Source organism: Zeus faber (assembly GCF_960531495.2).
Source record: "Zeus faber genome assembly, chromosome: 19".
NCBI classification, from domain to species: Eukaryota; Metazoa; Chordata; class Actinopteri; order Zeiformes; family Zeidae; genus Zeus; species Zeus faber.
Genome location: NC_137206.1, coordinates 3,605,238 through 3,624,381, shown reverse-complemented (window position 1 = coordinate 3,624,381; position 19,144 = coordinate 3,605,238). Strand labels below are relative to the sequence as shown.

The 19,144-nt window shown below is 49.7% G+C and overlaps 1 protein-coding gene across 1 annotated transcript; it reads right to left on the bottom strand.

Annotated features, from left to right (window-relative positions):
- Nucleotides 1-13,915: 13,915 nt before the first annotated feature.
- zfand1 (zinc finger, AN1-type domain 1) lies at nt 13,916-19,126 on the bottom strand (the record flags this gene model as incomplete). Its single annotated transcript, XM_080019996.1, has 8 exons — nt 13,916-14,556; nt 16,763-16,918; nt 17,020-17,138; nt 17,601-17,692; nt 18,047-18,174; nt 18,280-18,319; nt 18,429-18,471; nt 19,072-19,126. 8 exons carry the CDS (start codon nt 19,124-19,126, stop codon nt 14,380-14,382), a joined length of 810 nt encoding a protein of 269 aa, XP_079876122.1. The 3' UTR covers nt 13,916-14,379.
- Nucleotides 19,127-19,144: the final 18 nt, after the last annotated feature.

Sequence of the window (19,144 nt, the reverse complement as noted above, 5' to 3'; positions counted from 1 at the left end):
CAGGCCATAGGAGAAGTGTTGTTGGGCAGGTTCTCCAGTGTCACACACCTGATCCATTCTCAATCTCAATCTAAACTGAGTCTGATCACAAAACCCTGAATCTAACATGGATCTGACTCAATCTAGCCTAAATCAGAATCTACACTGAATGTGATCTGAATCTAGTCCAAATTGTAATCTGATCATAATCTAACGTAGTCTGAATTCAATCAGATTCTCATATGAGAAGGGCTTTTCACCTGGCTTGCCGCTCCACAGGTCTGTGGGGCATCCCACCATATGTACTGTGCGCAAACACACAAAACGCTTTAAATCAAGACAGAGCCAGTAGGACTATAATGCAACGACAATCAATATGGTACCTCACCCGGAATAGGGAAACCGGGGTCCCCTCCTGGAGCCAGACCTCATGGGGAAGCTCACTGGTGAGCGTCTGGTGGCCAGGCACAGCCCCAAAAAATACCGTGGAGTCGCCACCCTGTGGACCCACCACCTGCAGGGATAGGCTCTGGGTTCGGGTGCACTGTCAGCCGGACTACAGGCAAAGGCGGGGGCTTGGGCCTGCTGATCCTCGGCATCATAGACAAGTTCTAGGGACGTGGAATGTCACCTCTCTGGCGGGGAAGGAGCCGGATCTGGTACGGGAGGTGGAGAGGTACCAACTAGATATAGTTGGGCTCACCTCTACGCATAGCACTGGCTCTGGAACCAAACTCCTGGAGAGGGACTGGACTCTCTCCTTTTCCGGAGTTTCCCAGGGTGAGAGGCGCTGGGCGGGTGTGGGGATACTCACGAGCCCCCGCCTGAGTGCCGCTGTGTCTGAGTTCTCCCCAGTGAACGTGAGGGTCGCCTCTATGCGACTCCAAGTTGCTAAGGGGAAAACTCTGACTGTTGTGTGTGCTTATGCACCGAACACCAGTTCAGAGTATTCAGCCTTCTTGGAGTCTCTGGGTGGGGTCCTGGAAGGGGCTCCGCCTTGGGACTCTATAGTTCTACTGAGAGACTTCAATGCTCACATGGGCAAGGATGGAGAAACCTGGAAGGTAGTGATTGGGAGAAACTGCCTGCCTGATCTGAATCCAATTAGTGCTTTGTTATTGGACTTCTGTGGAAGTCATGGATATGCCATAATGAACACCATATTCGAGCATAGGGTGGCTCATAAGTGAAGGAGTTCAAGTATCTCGGGATATTCTTCAGGAGTGAGGGGAAAATGGAGCGTGAGATGGACAGGCGGATCGGTGCGGCGTCAGCAGTGATGCGGGCTTTGTACCGGACCGTTGTGGTGAAGAGGGAGTTGAGCCGGAAGGCAAAGCTCTCAATTTACCAGTCCATCTACGTCCCAACCCTAACCTATGGTCATGAGCTCTGGGTAGTGACCGAAAGAACGAGATTGCGAATACAAGCGGCCGAAATGAGTTTCCTCCGTAGGGTGGCTGGGCTCAGCCTTCGAGATAGGCTGAGGAGCTCGGACATCCGGAGGGAGCTTGAAGTAGAGCAGCTGCTCTTTCGCGTCGAAAGGAGCCAGTTGAGGTGGTTCGAGCATCTGATCAGGATGCCTCCCGGGCGCCTTCCTTTGGAGGTTTTCAGGGCGCGTCCAACTGGTAGGAGACCATGGGGTAGACCCAGAACCCCCCTGCGGGATAATATATCCCAGCTGGCCTGGGAACGCCTCGGAGTCGTCAAACACTGTGTTTTATTGACGTCCTGGTTCCTCTCCCTCCCCGTGCCACTCCCACTCGGCCGAGATCTTGCTCCAGCTACCCTCAGAAGGAGGCCCAGTGGCCTAATGGATAAGGTATCAGCCTCCGGAGCTGGGGATTGTGGGTTCGAGTCCCACCTGGGTCGCAAAGCACCTCCCTATTGTCACTGAAGAGGAGCAAATACAGGAAATGGCTCCTGTCTCACCTCTCCTCAGGTCTGCAGGCCATAGGAGAAGTGTTGTTGGGCAGGTTCTCCAGTGTTCTCCTGATCCATTCTCAATCTCAATCTAAACTGAGTCTGATCACAAAACCCTGAATCTAACATGGATCTGACTCAATCTAGCCTAAATCATCTTCCCTGAATGTGACCTAAACCAAATACAAATTGTAATCTGATCATAACCTAAACAGAACATTATCTGAATCTAATGTAGTCTGAACTCAATCAGATTCTCATATGAGAAGGGCTTTTCTCCTGGCTTGCTGCTGGAGGCATCCTACCATATGTACTGTGCACACATACAAAACACCTCAAATCAATCTGGTACTTCTTACTTTTGTGTTTGGAAGAGTTATAGTTGATGTATTTGTATGTTATATTGTGTTTCAAAACGGATCTGGTACTTCTTAGTTTATTTGTAGAGTTTGGAGGAATTATAGTTGATGTATTTGTATGTAGAGGAGGGACCAGACAAAGAGCGATTCAAAGGACCATAATGCAACGACAATCAAGGCAACATGGTACCTCGCCCGGAATAGGGAAACCGGGGCCCCGTCCTGGAGCCAGACCTGGGGTGGGGGCTCGCCGGTGAGCGTCTGGTGGCCGGGCCTTGGGAACGCCTCGGGTCATCAAAACACTGTGTTTTATTGACGTCCTGGTTCCTCTCCCTCCCCGTGCCACGCCCACTCAGCCGAGACCTTGCACCAGTAACTCTCAGAAGGAGGCCCAGTGGCCTAATGGATAAGGTATCAGCCTCCGGAGCTGGGGATTGTGGGTTCGAGTCCCACCTGGGTCGCAAAGCACCTCTCTATTGTCACTGAAGAGGAGGAAATGGCTCCTGTCTCACCTCTCCTCAGGAGCGTGGGCCGTAGGAGAAGGTGTTGTTGGGCAGGTTCTCCAGTATCACACACCTGATCTAGTCTCAATCTAAACTGAGTCTGATCACAAAACCCTGAATCTAACATGGATCCAAACTCAATCTAGTCTAAATCAGAATCTACACTGAATGTGATCTGAATCTAGTCCAAATTGTAATCTGATCATAATCTAACGTAGTCTGAATTCAATCAGATTCTCATATGAGAAGGGCTTTTCACCTGGCTTGCCGCTCCACAGGTCTGTGGGGCATCCCACCATATGTACTGTGCGCAAACACACAAAACGCTTTAAATCAAGACAGAGCCAGTAGGACTATAATGCAACGACAATCAATATGGTACCTCACCCGGAATAGGGAAACCGGGGTCCCCTCCTGGAGCCAGACCTCGGGGGGAAGCTCACTGGTGAGCGTCTGGTGGCCAGGCACAGCCCCAAAAAATACCGCGGAGTCGCCACCCTGTGGACCCACCACCTGCAGGGATAGGCTCTGGGTTCGGGTGCGATGTCAGCCGGACTACAGGCAAAGGCGGGGGCTTGGGCCTGCTGATCCTCGGCATCATAGACAAGTTCTAGGGACGTGGAATGTCACCTCTCTGGCGGGGAAGGAGCCGGATCTGGTACGGGAGGTGGAGAGGTACCAACTAGATATAGTTGGGCTCACCTCTACGCATAGCACTGGCTCTGGAACCAAACTCCTGGAGAGGGGCTGGACTCTCTCCTTTTCCGGAGTTTCCCAGGGTGAGAGGCGCCGGGCGGGTGTGGGGATACTCACGAGCCCCCGCCTGAGTGCCGCTGTGTCTGAGTTCTCCCCAGTGAACGTGAGGGTCGCCTCTATGCGACTCCAAGTTGCTAAGGGGAAAACTCTGCCTGTTGTGTGTGCTTATGCACCGAACACCAGTTCAGAGTATTCAGCCTTCTTGGAGTCTCTGGGTGGCGTCCTGGAAGGGGCTCCGCCTTGGGACTCTATAGTTCTACTGAGAGACTTCAATGCTCACATGGGCAAGGATGGAGAAACCTGGAAGGTAGTGATTGGGAGAAACGGCCTGCCTGATCTGAATCCAATTAGTGCTTTGTTATTGGACTTCTGTGGAAGTCATGGATATGCCATAATGAACACCATATTCGAGCATAGGGTGGCTCATAAGTGAAGGAGTTCAAGTATCTCGGGATATTCTTCAGGAGTGAGGGGAAAATGGAGCGTGAGATGGACAGGCGGATCGGTGCGGCGTCAGCAGTGATGCGGGCTTTGTACCGGACCGTTGTGGTGAAGAGGGAGTTGAGCCGGAAGGCAAAGCTCTCAATTTACCAGTCCATCTACGTCCCAACCCTAACCTATGGTCATGAGCTCTGGGTAGTGACCGAAAGAACGAGATTGCGAATACAAGCGGCCGAAATGAGTTTCCTCCGTAGGGTGGCTGGGCTCAGCCTTCGAGATAGGCTGAGGAGCTCGGACATCCGGAGGGAGCTTGAAGTAGAGCAGCTGCTCTTTCGCGTCGAAAGGAGCCAGTTGAGGTGGTTCGAGCATCTGATCAGGATGCCTCCCGGGCGCCTTCCTTTGGAGGTTTTCAGGGCGCGTCCAACTGGTAGGAGACCATGGGGTAGACCCAGAACCCCCCTGCGGGATAATATATCCCAGCTGGCCTGGGAACGCCTCGGAGTCGTCAAACACTGTGTTTTATTGACGTCCTGGTTCCTCTCCCTCCCCGTGCCACTCCCACTCGGCCGAGATCTTGCTCCAGCTACCCTCAGAAGGAGGCCCAGTGGCCTAATGGATAAGGTATCAGCCTCCGGAGCTGGGGATTGTGGGTTCAAGTCCCACCTGGGTCGCAAAGCACCTCCCTATTGTCACTGAAGAGGAGCAAATACAGGAAATGGCTCCTGTCTCACCTCTCCTCAGGTCTGCAGGCCATAGGAGAAGTGTTGTTGGGCAGGTTCTCCAGTGTTCTCCTGATCCATTCTCAATCTCAATCTAAACTGAGTCTGATCACAAAACCCTGAATCTAACATGGATCTGACTCAATCTAGCCTAAATCATCTTCCCTGAATGTGACCTAAACCAAATACAAATTGTAATCTGATCATAACCTAAACAGAACATTATCTGAATCTAATGTAGTCTGAACTCAATCAGATTCTCATATGAGAAGGGCTTTTCTCCTGGCTTGCTGCTGGAGGCATCCTACCATATGTACTGTGCACACATACAAAACACCTCAAATCAATCTGGTACTTCTTACTTTTGTGTTTGGAAGAGTTATAGTTGATGTATTTGTATGTTATATTGTGTTTCAAAACGGATCTGGTACTTCTTAGTTTATTTGTAGAGTTTGGAGGAATTATAGTTGATGTATTTGTATGTAGAGGAGGGACCAGACAAAGAGCGATTCAAAGGACCATAATACAACGACAATCAAGGCAACATGGTACCTCGCCCGGAATAGGGAAACCGGGGCCCCGTCCTGGAGCCAGACCTGGGGTGGGGGCTCGCCGGTGAGCGTCTGGTGGCCGGGCCTTGGGAACGCCTCGGGGTCATCAAAACACTGTGTTTTATTGACGTCCTGGTTCCTCTCCCTCCCCGTGCCACGCCCACTCAGCCGAGACCTTGCACCAGTAACTCTCAGAAGGAGGCCCAGTGGCCTAATGGATAAGGTATCAGCCTCCGGAGCTGGGGATTGTGGGTTCGAGTCCCACCTGGGTCGCAAAGCACCTCTCTATTGTCACTGAAGAGGAGGAAATGGCTCCTGTCTCACCTCTCCTCAGGAGCGTGGGCCGTAGGAGAAGGTGTTGTTGGGCAGGTTCTCCAGTATCACACACCTGATCTAGTCTCAATCTAAACTGAGTCTGATCACAAAACCCTGAATCTAACATGGATCCAAACTCAATCTAGTCTAAATCAGAATCTACACTGAATGTGATCTGAATCTAGTCCAAATTGTAATCTGATCATAATCTAACGTAGTCTGAATTCAATCAGATTCTCATATGAGAAGGGCTTTTCACCTGGCTTGCCGCTCCACAGGTCTGTGGGGCATCCCACCATATGTACTGTGCGCAAACACACAAAACGCTTTAAATCAAGACAGAGCCAGTAGGACTATAATGCAACGACAATCAATATGGTACCTCACCCGGAATAGGGAAACCGGGGTCCCCTCCTGGAGCCAGACCTCGGGGGGAAGCTCACTGGTGAGCGTCTGGTGGCCAGGCACAGCCCCAAAAAATACCGCGGAGTCGCCACCCTGTGGACCCACCACCTGCAGGGATAGGCTCTGGGTTCGGGTGCGATGTCAGCCGGACTACAGGCAAAGGCGGGGGCTTGGGCCTGCTGATCCTCGGCATCATAGACAAGTTCTAGGGACGTGGAATGTCACCTCTCTGGCGGGGAAGGAGCCGGATCTGGTACGGGAGGTGGAGAGGTACCAACTAGATATAGTTGGGCTCACCTCTACGCATAGCACTGGCTCTGGAACCAAACTCCTGGAGAGGGGCTGGACTCTCTCCTTTTCCGGAGTTTCCCAGGGTGAGAGGCGCCGGGCGGGTGTGGGGATACTCACGAGCCCCCGCCTGAGTGCCGCTGTGTCTGAGTTCTCCCCAGTGAACGTGAGGGTCGCCTCTATGCGACTCCAAGTTGCTAAGGGGAAAACTCTGCCTGTTGTGTGTGCTTATGCACCGAACACCAGTTCAGAGTATTCAGCCTTCTTGGAGTCTCTGGGTGGCGTCCTGGAAGGGGCTCCGCCTTGGGACTCTATAGTTCTACTGAGAGACTTCAATGCTCACATGGGCAAGGATGGAGAAACCTGGAAGGTAGTGATTGGGAGAAACGGCCTGCCTGATCTGAATCCAATTAGTGCTTTGTTATTGGACTTCTGTGGAAGTCATGGATATGCCATAATGAACACCATATTCGAGCATAGGGTGGCTCATAAGTGAAGGAGTTCAAGTATCTCGGGATATTCTTCAGGAGTGAGGGGAAAATGGAGCGTGAGATGGACAGGCGGATCGGTGCGGCGTCAGCAGTGATGCGGGCTTTGTACCGGACCGTTGTGGTGAAGAGGGAGTTGAGCCGGAAGGCAAAGCTCTCAATTTACCAGTCCATCTACGTCCCAACCCTTACCTATGGTCATGAGCTCTGGGTAGTGACCGAAAGAACGAGATTGCGAATACAAGCGGCCAAAATGAGTTTCCTCCGTAGGGTGGCTGGGCTCAGCCTTCGAGATAGGCTGAGGAGCTCGGACATCCGGAGGGAGCTTGAAGTAGAGCAGCTGCTCTTTCGCGTCGAAAGGAGCCAGTTGAGGTGGTTCGAGCATCTGATCAGGATGCCTCCCGGGCGCCTTCCTTTGGAGGTTTTCAGGGCGCGTCCAACTGGTAGGAGACCATGGGGTAGACCCAGAACCCCCCTGCGGGATAATATATCCCAGCTGGCCTGGGAACGCCTCGGGGTCGTCAAAACACTGTGTTTTATTGACGTCCTGGTTCCTCTCCCTCCCCGTGCCACGCCCACTCGGCCGAGATCTTGCTCCAGCTACCCTCAGAAGGAGGCCCAGTGGCCTAATGGATAAGGTATCAGCCTCCGGAGCTGGGGATTGTGGGTTCGAGTCCCACCTGGGTCGCAAAGCACCTCCCTATTGTCACTGAAGAGGAGCAAATACAGGAAATGGCTCCTGTCTCACCTCTCCTCAGGTCTGCAGGCCATAGGAGAAGTGTTGTTGGGCAGGTTCTCCAGTGTCACACACCTGATCCATTCTCAATCTCAATCTAAACTGAGTCTGATCACAAAACCCTGAATCTAACATGGATCTGACTCAATCTAGCCTAAATCAGAATCTACACTGAATGTGATCTGAATCTAGTCCAAATTGTAATCTGATCATAATCTAACGTAGTCTGAATTCAATCAGATTCTCATATGAGAAGGGCTTTTCACCTGGCTTGCCGCTCCACAGGTCTGTGGGGCATCCCACCATATGTACTGTGCGCAAACACACAAAACGCTTTAAATCAAGACAGAGCCAGTAGGACTATAATGCAACGACAATCAATATGGTACCTCACCCGGAATAGGGAAACCGGGTTCCCCTCCTGGAGCCAGACCTCATGGGGAAGCTCACTGGTGAGCGTCTGGTGGCCAGGCACAGCCCCAAAAAATACCGTGGACCCACCACCTGCAGGGATAGGCTCTGGGTTCGGGTGCACTGTCAGCCGGACTACAGGCAAAGGCGGGGGCTTGGGCCTGCTGATCCTCGGCATCATAGACAAGTTCTAGGGACGTGGAATGTCACCTCTCTGGCGGGGAAGGAGCCGGATCTGGTACGGGAGGTGGAGAGGTACCAACTAGATATAGTTGGGCTCACCTCTACGCATAGCACTGGCTCTGGAACCAAACTCCTGGAGAGGGACTGGACTCTCTCCTTTTCCGGAGTTTCCCAGGGTGAGAGGCGCCGGGCGGGTGTGGGGATACTCACGAGCCCCCGCCTGAGTGCCGCTGTGTCTGAGTTCTCCCCAGTGAACGTGAGGGTCGCCTCTATGCGACTCCAAGTTGCTAAGGGGAAAACTCTGACTGTTGTGTGTGCTTATGCACCGAACACCAGTTCAGAGTATTCAGCCTTCTTGGAGTCTCTGGGTGGCGTCCTGGAAGGGGCTCCGCCTTGGGACTCTATAGTTCTACTGAGAGACTTCAATGCTCACATGGGCAAGGATGGAGAAACCTGGAAGGTAGTGATTGGGAGAAACGGCCTGCCTGATCTGAATCCAATTAGTGCTTTGTTATTGGACTTCTGTGGAAGTCATGGATATGCCATAATGAACACCATATTCGAGCATAGGGTGGCTCATAAGTGAAGGAGTTCAAGTATCTCGGGATATTCTTCAGGAGTGAGGGGAAAATGGAGCGTGAGATGGACAGGCGGATCGGTGCGGCGTAAGCAGTGATGCGGGCTTTGTACCGGACCGTTGTGGTGAAGAGGGAGTTGAGCCGGAAGGCAAAGCTCTCAATTTACCAGTCCATCTACGTCCCAACCCTTACCTATGGTCATGAGCTCTGGGTAGTGACCGAAAGAACGAGATTGCGAATACAAGCGGCCGAAATGAGTTTCCTCCGTAGGGTGGCTGGGCTCAGCCTTCGAGATAGGCTGAGGAGCTCGGACATCCGGAGGGAGCTTGAAGTAGAGCCGCTGCTCTTTCGCGTCGAAAGGAGCCAGTTGAGGTGGTTCGAGCATCTGATCAGGATGCCTCCCGGGCGCCTTCCTTTGGAGGTTTTCAGGGCGCGTCCAACTGGTAGGAGACCATGGGGTAGACCCAGAACCCCCCTGCGGGATAATATATCCCAGCTGGCCTGGGAACGCCTCGGGGTCGTCAAAACACTGTGTTTTATTGACGTCCTGGTTCCTCTCCCTCCCCGTGCCACGCCCACTCGGCCGAGATCTTGCTCCAGCTACCCTCAGAAGGAGGCCCAGTGGCCTAATGGATAAGGTATCAGCCTCCGGAGCTGGGGATTGTGGGTTCGAGTCCCACCTGGGTCGCAAAGCACCTCCCTATTGTCACTGAAGAGGAGCAAATACAGGAAATGGCTCCTGTCTCACCTCTCCTCAGGTCTGCAGGCCATAGGAGAAGTGTTGTTGGGCAGGTTCTCCAGTGTTCTCCTGATCCATTCTCAATCTCAATCTAAACTGAGTCTGATCACAAAACCCTGAATCTAACATGGATCTGACTCAATCTAGCCTAAATCATCTTCCCTGAATGTGACCTAAACCAAATACAAATTGTAATCTGATCATAACCTAAACAGAACATTATCTGAATCTAATGTAGTCTGAACTCAATCAGATTCTCATATGAGAAGGGCTTTTCTCCTGGCTTGCTGCTGGAGGCATCCTACCATATGTACTGTGCACACATACAAAACACCTCAAATCAATCTGGTACTTCTTACTTTTGTGTTTGGAAGAGTTATAGTTGATGTATTTGTATGTTATATTGTGTTTCAAAACGGATCTGGTACTTCTTAGTTTATTTGTAGAGTTTGGAGGAATTATAGTTGATGTATTTGTATGTAGAGGAGGGACCAGACAAAGAGCGATTCAAAGGACCATAATGCAACGACAATCAAGGCAACATGGTACCTCGCCCGGAATAGGGAAACCGGGGCCCCGTCCTGGAGCCAGACCTGGGGTGGGGGCTCGCCGGTGAGCGTCTGGTGGCCGGGCCTTGGGAACGCCTCGGGGTCGTCAAAACACTGTGTTTTATTGACGTCCTGGTTCCTCTCCCTCCCCGTGCCACGCCCACTCAGCCGAGACCTTGCACCAGTAACCCTCAGAAGGAGGCCCAGTGGCCTAATGGATAAGGTATCAGCCTCCGGAGCTGGGGATTGTGGGTTCGAGTCCCACCTGGGTCGCAAAGCACCTCTCTATTGTCACTGAAGAGGAGGAAATGGCTCCTGTCTCACCTCTCCTCAGGAGCGTGGGCCGTAGGAGAAGGTGTTGTTGGGCAGGTTCTCCAGTATCACACACCTGATCTAGTCTCAATCTAAACTGAGTCTGATCACAAAACCCTGAATCTAACATGGATCCAAACTCAATCTAGTCTAAATCAGAATCTACACTGAATGTGATCTGAGTCTAGTCCAAATTGTAATCTGATCATAATCTAACGTAGTCTGAATTCAATCAGATTCTCATATGAGAAGGGCTTTTCACCTGGCTTGCCGCTCCACAGGTCTGTGGGGCATCCCACCATATGTACTGTGCGCAAACACACAAAACGCTTTAAATCAAGACAGAGCCAGTAGGACTATAATGCAACGACAATCAATATGGTACCTCACCCGGAATAGGGAAACCGGGGTCCCCTCCTGGAGCCAGACCTCGGGGGGAAGCTCACTGGTGAGCGTCTGGTGGCCAGGCACAGCCCCAAAAAATACCGCGGAGTCGCCACCCTGTGGACCCACCACCTGCAGGGATAGGCTCTGGGTTCGGGTGCAATGTCAGCCGGACTACAGGCAAAGGCGGGGGCTTGGGCCTGCTGATCCTCGGCATCATAGACAAGTTCTAGGGACGTGGAATGTCACCTCTCTGGCGGGGAAGGAGCCGGATCTGGTACGGGAGGTGGAGAGGTACCAACTAGATATAGTTGGGCTCACCTCTACGCATAGCACTGGCTCTGGAACCAAACTCCTGGAGAGGGACTGGACTCTCTCCTTTTCCGGAGTTTCCCAGGGTGAGAGGCGCCGGGCGGGTGTGGGGATACTCACGAGCCCCCGCCTGAGTGCCGCTGTGTCTGAGTTCTCCCCAGTGAACGTGAGGGTCGCCTCAATGCGACTCCAAGTTGCTAAGGGTAAAACTCTGACTGTTGTGTGTGCTTATGCACCGAACGCTAGTGATTGGGAGAAACGGCCTGCCTGATCTGAATCCGATTAGTGCTTTGTTATTGGACTTCTGTGGAAGTCATGGATATGCCATAATGAACACCATATTCGAGCATAGGGTGGCTCATAAGTGAAGGAGTTCAAGTATCTCGGGATGTTCTTCAGGAGTGAGGGGAAAATGGAGCGTGAGATGGACAGGCGGATCGGTGCGGCGTCAGCAGTGATGCGGGCTTTGTACCGGACCGTTGTGGTGAAGAGGGAGTTGAGCCGGAAGGCAAAGCTCTCAATTTACCAGTCCATCTACGTCCCAACCCTGACCTATGGTCATGAGCTCTGGGTAGTGACCGAAAGAACAAGATTGCGAATATAAGCGGCCGAAATGAGTTTCCTCTGTAGGGTGGCTGGGCTCAGCCTTCGAGATAGGGTGAGGAGCTCGGACATCGGGAGGGAGCTTGGAGTAGAGCCGCTGCTCTTTCGCGTCGAAAGGAGCCAGTTGAGGTGGTTCGAGCATCTGATCAGGATGCCTCCTGGGCACCTTCCTTTGGAGGTTTTCAGGGCGCGTCCAACTGGCAGGAGACCACAGGGTAGACCCAGAACCCGCCTGAAGGACTGTATATCCCAGCTGGCCTGGGAACGCCTCGGGGTCGTCAAAACACTGTGTTTTATTGACGTCCTGGTTCCTCTCCCTCCCCGTGCCACGCCCACTCGGACGAGACCTTGCTCCAGCAACCCTCATCAGGAGGCCCAGTGGCCAAATGGATAAGGTATCAGCCTTCTGAGCTGGGGATTGTGGGTTCAAGTCCCACCTGGGTTGCTCTCTATTGTCACTGAAGAGGAGGAAACAGAGTCAAAATGACACCTGAGCAGCACCTTGTTCCTGTCTCACCTCTCCTCAGGTGTCCAGGACATGGGAGAATCAGTTGGTCAGTTCTCTCCTCAGTTTGAGGAGCAAATGGAAGCAGTGACTCCCAGCTGGAGGTCATAGGTCAACACAGGACCCCAAAGGGTCCAGCTCTTTGGGGGAACATGTTTCTTCAAAGTCAAACACAGGTGCAGAAATCTAAGCAACTCTTAATTAAAAGTGTCCAAGTTGTGCCACGTGGAAAAGGCAGAGTCTGAAGACTCGGGGGAAGTCTTGTCCATATGCCTGGCAGAGGTCGCTGAGGCTCCCTGGGGGGCAAGGCGCCAGGGGTGGATGAGATTTGCCCTGAGATGCTGAAGGCTCCTGTCATTGTTGGGCTGTCTTGGCTGACACGCCTCTTCAGTGTCGCGTGGATGTCAGGTACAGTACCTGTGGGGTGGTGGTTCCCATTTTTAAAAAGGGGGACCGGAGGGTGTGGTCCAATTATAGGGGTATAGGGGGTGGTAGCTCAGGAGGTAGAGCTAGTAATCTAAAGGTTGCTGGTTCAATCCCAGGCTCTTCCTGCTAGCATGCTGTAGTGTCCTTGAGCAGGACACTTAACCCCTCATTGCTCCTGATGGCTGCGTCCGTCGGTGTTTGAACAATTGTAAGTCGCTTTGGATAAAAGCATCTGCTAAATGTAATGTAATAGGGGTGTTGGACTCCACCAAGGTTGCCCCTTGTCCCCGATTCTGTTTGTGATATTCATGGAAAGGATCTCAAGGCACAGCCGAGGTGAGGAGAGTGTCTGGTTTGGATCTCTGCTTTCGGCAGATGATGTGGTTTTGTTGGCTTCATCAGACTGTGACCTCCAGCACGCAGTGGGGCGGTTTGCAGCCGAATGTGAAGCGGTCGGGATGAAAGTCAGTACCTCCAAGTCTGAGGCCATGGTTCTCTGCCGGAAAACGGTGAATTGCTCCCTCCGGGTTGGGAGCGAGTTGCTGCCCCAAGTGAAGGAGTTCAAGTATCTCGAGATCTTGTTCACGAGTGAGGGGAAAATGGAGCGTGAGATGGACAGGCGGATCGGTGCAGCGTCAGCAGTGATGCGGGCGTTGTACCGGACCGTTGTGGTGAAGAGGGACTTGAGCCGGAAGGCAAAGCTCTCAATTTACCAGTCCATCTACGTCCCAACCCTTATCTATGGTCATGAGCTCTGGGTAGTGACCGAAAGAACGAGATTGTGAATACAAGCGGTCGAAATGAGTTTCCTCTGTAGGGTGGCTGGGCTCAGCCTTCGAGATAGGCTGAGGAGCTCGGACATCCGGAGGGAGCTTGGAGTAGAGCCGCTGCTCTTTCGCGTCGAAAGGAGCCAGTTGAGGTGGTTCAGGCAGTGGAGGTTTTCAGGGCGCATCCAACTGGCAGGAGATCATGGGGTAGACCCAGAACCCGCTTGAGGGATTATATATCCCAGCTGGCCTGGGAACGCCTCGGGGTCGTCAAAACACTGTGTTTTATTGACGTCCTGGTTCCTCTCCCTCCCCGTGCCAGGTATCAGCCTTCGGAGCTGGGGATTGTGGGTTCAAGTCCCACCTGGGTTGCTCTCTATTGTCACTGAAGAGGAGGAAACAGTCAAAATGACACCTGAGCAGCACCTTGTTCCTGTCTCACCTCTCCTCAGGTGTCCAGGACATGGGAGAATCAGTTGGTCAGTTCTCTCCTCAGTTTGAGGAGCAAATGGAGGCAGTGACTCCCAGCTGGAGGTCATAGGTCAACACAGGACCCCAAAGGGTCCAGCTCTTTTGGGGAACATGTTTCTTCAAAGTCAAACACAGGTGCAGAAATCTAAGCAACTGTTAATTAAAAGTGTCCAAGTTGTGCTTTCTAACCTTGAGAATTGAACCAACACAGACAAAATTATTTGATAAATTTATTCAACGGTCGCTTAAAAATACATGATGAAAAAAAGTTTTGTCTCTGGATGTTAGATCAGGGGTTCCCAGACTTCTTTCCTCTGTCATCACATCATCATGTGGAGGAACGTGAGCTCTTCCAACAGAACCAACAGTTCTCTTATATGAATTCTATCTGAATAAAATCTAATCTGAATTTTATCTAATTCTAAACAGAATCTAATTGGGATCTAAACTGAATGTAAAAAAAACGGAATCTAAACTAAATCTAATCTGAATCTAAATCTAATCTGGATCCATACTGAATCCAAGTCTAATCTGAATCTAAACTGAATCTAGTCTAAACTGAAGCTAATCTAATCAGCATCTCAGTGAAATCTAATCTGAATCTAATCTGAATATAATGGAAACTGAATGTCATGTGAATCGGATCTAATCTGAATCTAAATGGAGCAGCACCTTGCTCCTCAGGTCTGCGGGGCGTAGGAGGAGGCGTCGTCCAGGCCAGGGGCGTCGTTGGGGAGGTATTCCAGGATCACGTCTCCCCCGTTGTAGAGGGGCGTCTCTGGGTGAGCGAGCAGCGACAGCAGGGTGTCGTCCATCCGCAGAGCGCCCCCTGTCTGCGCGTGGCACAACCGCAGCTTCTGCACAGAGGCAGACACACAGCGAGGTGTCACACTGACTGTTGTGTGCATCATTGTTTATTATTCTGATGATTAGAAGTGAATACAGGGGTTCCCTAACTACGATCTGTGGCCCCTTAGGGGTCCTGGAAGGAATTGAAGGGGGTCCACAGCAAAATTACAATTTGATGTCTATTTTTATTGGACCTTAAAATATACTGTATGTCTGTATGAACTTTTCTATGAAAAGTTCAAATTAAAGATAAATAACAGTTTCAACAGTAGTCAAACAAGCGATGTTTGATTTGATTGAGAAGGAATTAAGAAATAAATTAGCCTTCATAAAGTTACTTGTTATTTTCTTTTCTCTAGATGAAGAGTCTTACTGCAGGAAAAATAAAGTGACTTGACTTTCCTTCAGGACTTGACTCAACCTGCCCAATGAACAATGAGTTGAGACTTGGACCAGACAGACAGACAGACAGATAGACAGATAGATAGATAGATAGACAGATAGATAGATAGATAGATAGATAGATAGATAGACAGATAGATAGATAGATAGATAGATAGATAGATAGATAGATAGATAGATAGACAGACACTTAATTGATCCCCAGAGGGATATTGCAGTGTCACAGCAGATCTCTTCAAAATAGACGATAAAAACAATAAAATAATAACAACAAACAGAAAAATCAAATGGTGATGTGCAATAATCCTGAGGATTAGCTGAAGGATTGGCAACATACAGTGGAGTTTAGATGAACTTGAAAATATAAATTAGAGTTTAGAAGATGATTGTGTTGTTGTTTGTCTCTGGAGCAGCTCAGTAATAATCAAAACCCTGTTTTATCCACGTCCTGGTTCCTCTCCCTCCCCGTGCCGCGCCCGCTCGGCCCAGACCCGGCTCCGTCGCTCCTCGGCAGACGGCCCAGTGGCCTAATGGACAAGGTATCAGCCTCCGGAGCTGGGGATTGTGGGTTCAAGTCCCACCTGGGTCGCAGAGCACCTCCCTATTGTCACTGAAGAGGAGCAGACGCAGGAAGTGGCTCCTGAGGAGGAGGAGCTGGTTCTCCAGCGTCACACACCTGAGCTGCTCAGTCTAAACACCTGTTGTCACCGGAGCCTTTGGGGGAAAGCGTTTCATTAAGGTGCAGAAATCCAAGTGGCTGTTGTTTACATACAGGTGATGTTTGTTGTATAATATTATTTTTTTTAATAATGTATTAGACAGGCGCTAAAAAAAACATGTGATCAGGTTGGGTTCATGGGGTCTCTGGACGTTAGATCAGGGTTCCCAGACTTCTCTCCTCGGTCATCACAACGACAAACGCGAGCTCTTCCAACAGTACCAACAGAACTCTAATATAATTTCTATCTGAATCCAATTCTAATCTGAATCTAGTCTGAATTTAACCTGAATCTAATTTGAGAAGGGCCTTTCTCCTGTCTTGTCACTCCACAGGTCTGTGGACATAGGAGGCATCCTGCCATATGCACACGCACACACACACACACACACACACCGAAATCAACCAAACACCGGTGAAGGAAGGTGCTGCTTGAAAACCTCAGTGAAATGCTCACAAGGGTTGCTCTGGGTTGGTAGTTTGATTCCGCTGGTTGTGTACTATAACAACGAGCAAATTGAGTATGAGATGATGATGATGAGGCATGTCGCGTATTCTTGACTGGACACTGTGGAATCCCTTACCGACAGCGCAAGGACTTTAACATCTTTACTCTGAATGCCTTAAACAATGGATTCCTCCTTAGCTCTACTGTATGTCTAGCAAAAAGGATCATATATATATATATATATATATATATATATATATATAACAGTATATACATAATAATAATATATAACAGTAGATATATATACATATATATAATAAATAACAGTATATAATAATAATAATAATAATAATATATAACACTATATATATAATAATAATATATAACACTATACATATAATATATAACAGTATATATATAATAACATATCCCACCCCTTGCCAGGTGCCATTGGAACCAGATGATCCATGTTACTTCACCTGTCACTGCTTTTCTTGTGTATATATAGTTATACATACTGTACATGCACAATTTCCAACTTTTATCAGAAGGTGAATTGTTGATTTATTTTAATGTGTACAGCTCTAACACTGAGATTTCCAGGGACAGTAGCCATGAACTACAGTTAAAGCAGATGAGCTGTTACCTTGGCGTTCAGCACGTTGTTGTTGTTTTTGAGTCCGGCAAGAGACGCAGCGTAATCCACCACTTTCCCGACGCTCCACTTGGAGCTGAAGAACATGGGTTGGCTGCCATCTTTACTCTCTTTGGGAAGATAAACCTGGAGGTAGGTCCGCTCTGTCTGGAGAGCACAGTACAACACGGAGGAAATTACTTTGTTGCGTTGAAATATAACAAAAGAAAATAAGCCGGTTGTGACGGGTCTGGAGCGGGGGGTGGCACCTGTGGTAGCCCCTTGTCCCCCGCGGCGTGCAGCTTCAGTTTCATTAAAGCAACTTTCGCGGCTGTGGCGCTGTTCTTCGCTCCCCTGCGTCCTTTACTCGGTGCCGCCGTCTTTGACTCTGGGTCAGAGAAAGGTAAAAACACAAACAGCAGCACAGACTTTCATATTCATCTCCATTCTACCGCAATGTCTTCATTTGACCTTATCCTGTATATGTTGCGGAGTTTTGTGAATATAATCTCTTTATTCAGTTTACATATATTTATATATTTTGCGTGCGTCTTGTTTTTAGCCTGTATGATTTTTAATTTCTATTAAAAAAAATTTGTACAATGTTGTGGATGGATCTCTGTACAAGAATTTCATAGCCAGAACAATCTGCTGCAACGCTGCTTTGTTGTGTTTATGACAATAACAACATCGAACCAGTCATGAACATCAACCGCCGTGTTTGACTCGCCACTTCCCTCGTGTGGACAAGGAAGGCAAAAACAATGCACGGCGTCTGGCTGAGCTGCACTTTAAACCAAGACTGCAGTAGACATGTATGAGTTGTATTTAAAAGAAAAAATTAACCGACCCAAAATATTCTGGACAAGCTCTCTGGTGGCAGCCATTCGAGGCTTCGGAGCCTCCAGCTTCTCACAGCAGTGATCATCTTGATGCCGATGACTGCAAAGCAGAAGAATAAAAGAGGGTTTCACTGCAATTTCAGAAATCATTGATCCTTTATCATAGTTGTGATGGATAAGGCATCAGCCTCTGGAGCTGGGGATGGTGGGTCGGAGTCCCACCTGGATCGCAAAGCAAAGTTTAATTGTGGATAAAACTTGAAGAGCAAGAAATCAAAGCCTTTGATTATGCTTCACTTCACCAGAATGTGTGGCGGCCGAATTCATCAATACATACATAATGTCTGCTATTTGACCGACAAAAAACAACGGAAGATTGAACCATTCGGCGTTTATCAAAAAGTCCACATACACAAAGGTCAGCGCACAGAGCTTGAGGGGAGAGGGAACCTACGCCAAACAGAAATGCTTTTCACAGTGTGGACACGTGACCGGCAGCAACTCTTTTCCTTTGCAGTCCTGAAACGAGCAGGGGAAACTTTTGCTGCCGCCCGACGTCTGGACCTCCCTCCTTACAGGCACCTGCGAAGAGAAGACACATTAATACACAACAAAACAGACCTGTTTCCTTTTAAAGGAAGAAAATAGCACGAGGGACTTTAAATGACAACGCAGCAAGCGGCCTACCTCTGGACACGAATGGGACTCCCTACTTCTGTGCTCAACACTGTAATAAGAAAAGGCGGATTAGCTCACGGTGAAACATCAACATTTAAATTTCTTCTGAGCCATTTCTTATTACCAAGAATGACTACGCTGACGTGTTAAACTCTTACCAGAAAACCCCGCGACAGAAGTCACACACAAACGGCAGGAAATCTGAAGGAACAACGGCAGCAAAAACGTGACTGTGTGTAAACAGTTTTCCAGGGCCTAATCCTACCTGACAGGTGCACAAATATATTGTTGTGCTGTATTGCGCTATTAAAACATTGTCGCATTGTGATCATTCTGTGAATCAGAGATTAAAGATGAAAGTTCTCACGCTATGAGGAAAAGAAACAGAGCAAACAGAGCCTGTTTGGACCATGTAGGGTCCAGCATGTCAACACCATTGAACATGTCAGGAGTCCACATGTTGATGTATTTTATGTTTGTTCAAACCCTCATTGCTCCATGGTGACACGTTGTTTTGAACAGCATTTGTGCATTGTATGTTTATTCACCGGACGTGTTCATTCATTGCACATTTATTTTTGGAATATTTACTTGATTTATTATCGTTGAGCCAATAAAGTTGGAAGGCAAAAAAAAACCCAAAAAAAAAACCCGGCTAGGCTAGCGGCAAGCTAACCACACGTTTAAACCCACACGTTTAAACCCGTAGACGAGCAACACAAGACAAACACCGCGCACACACTCATACGCGTGTGTCGTGTCCAGAGGTGCGGTTGGGTGGAGTTGAGCCGCCGCACGGACCTTGCTGCTGACAGGACACGGTCTCACAGCGCCTCCCCACCTCCAGCTCCGCCATCACGCTCTGACGTCAGCA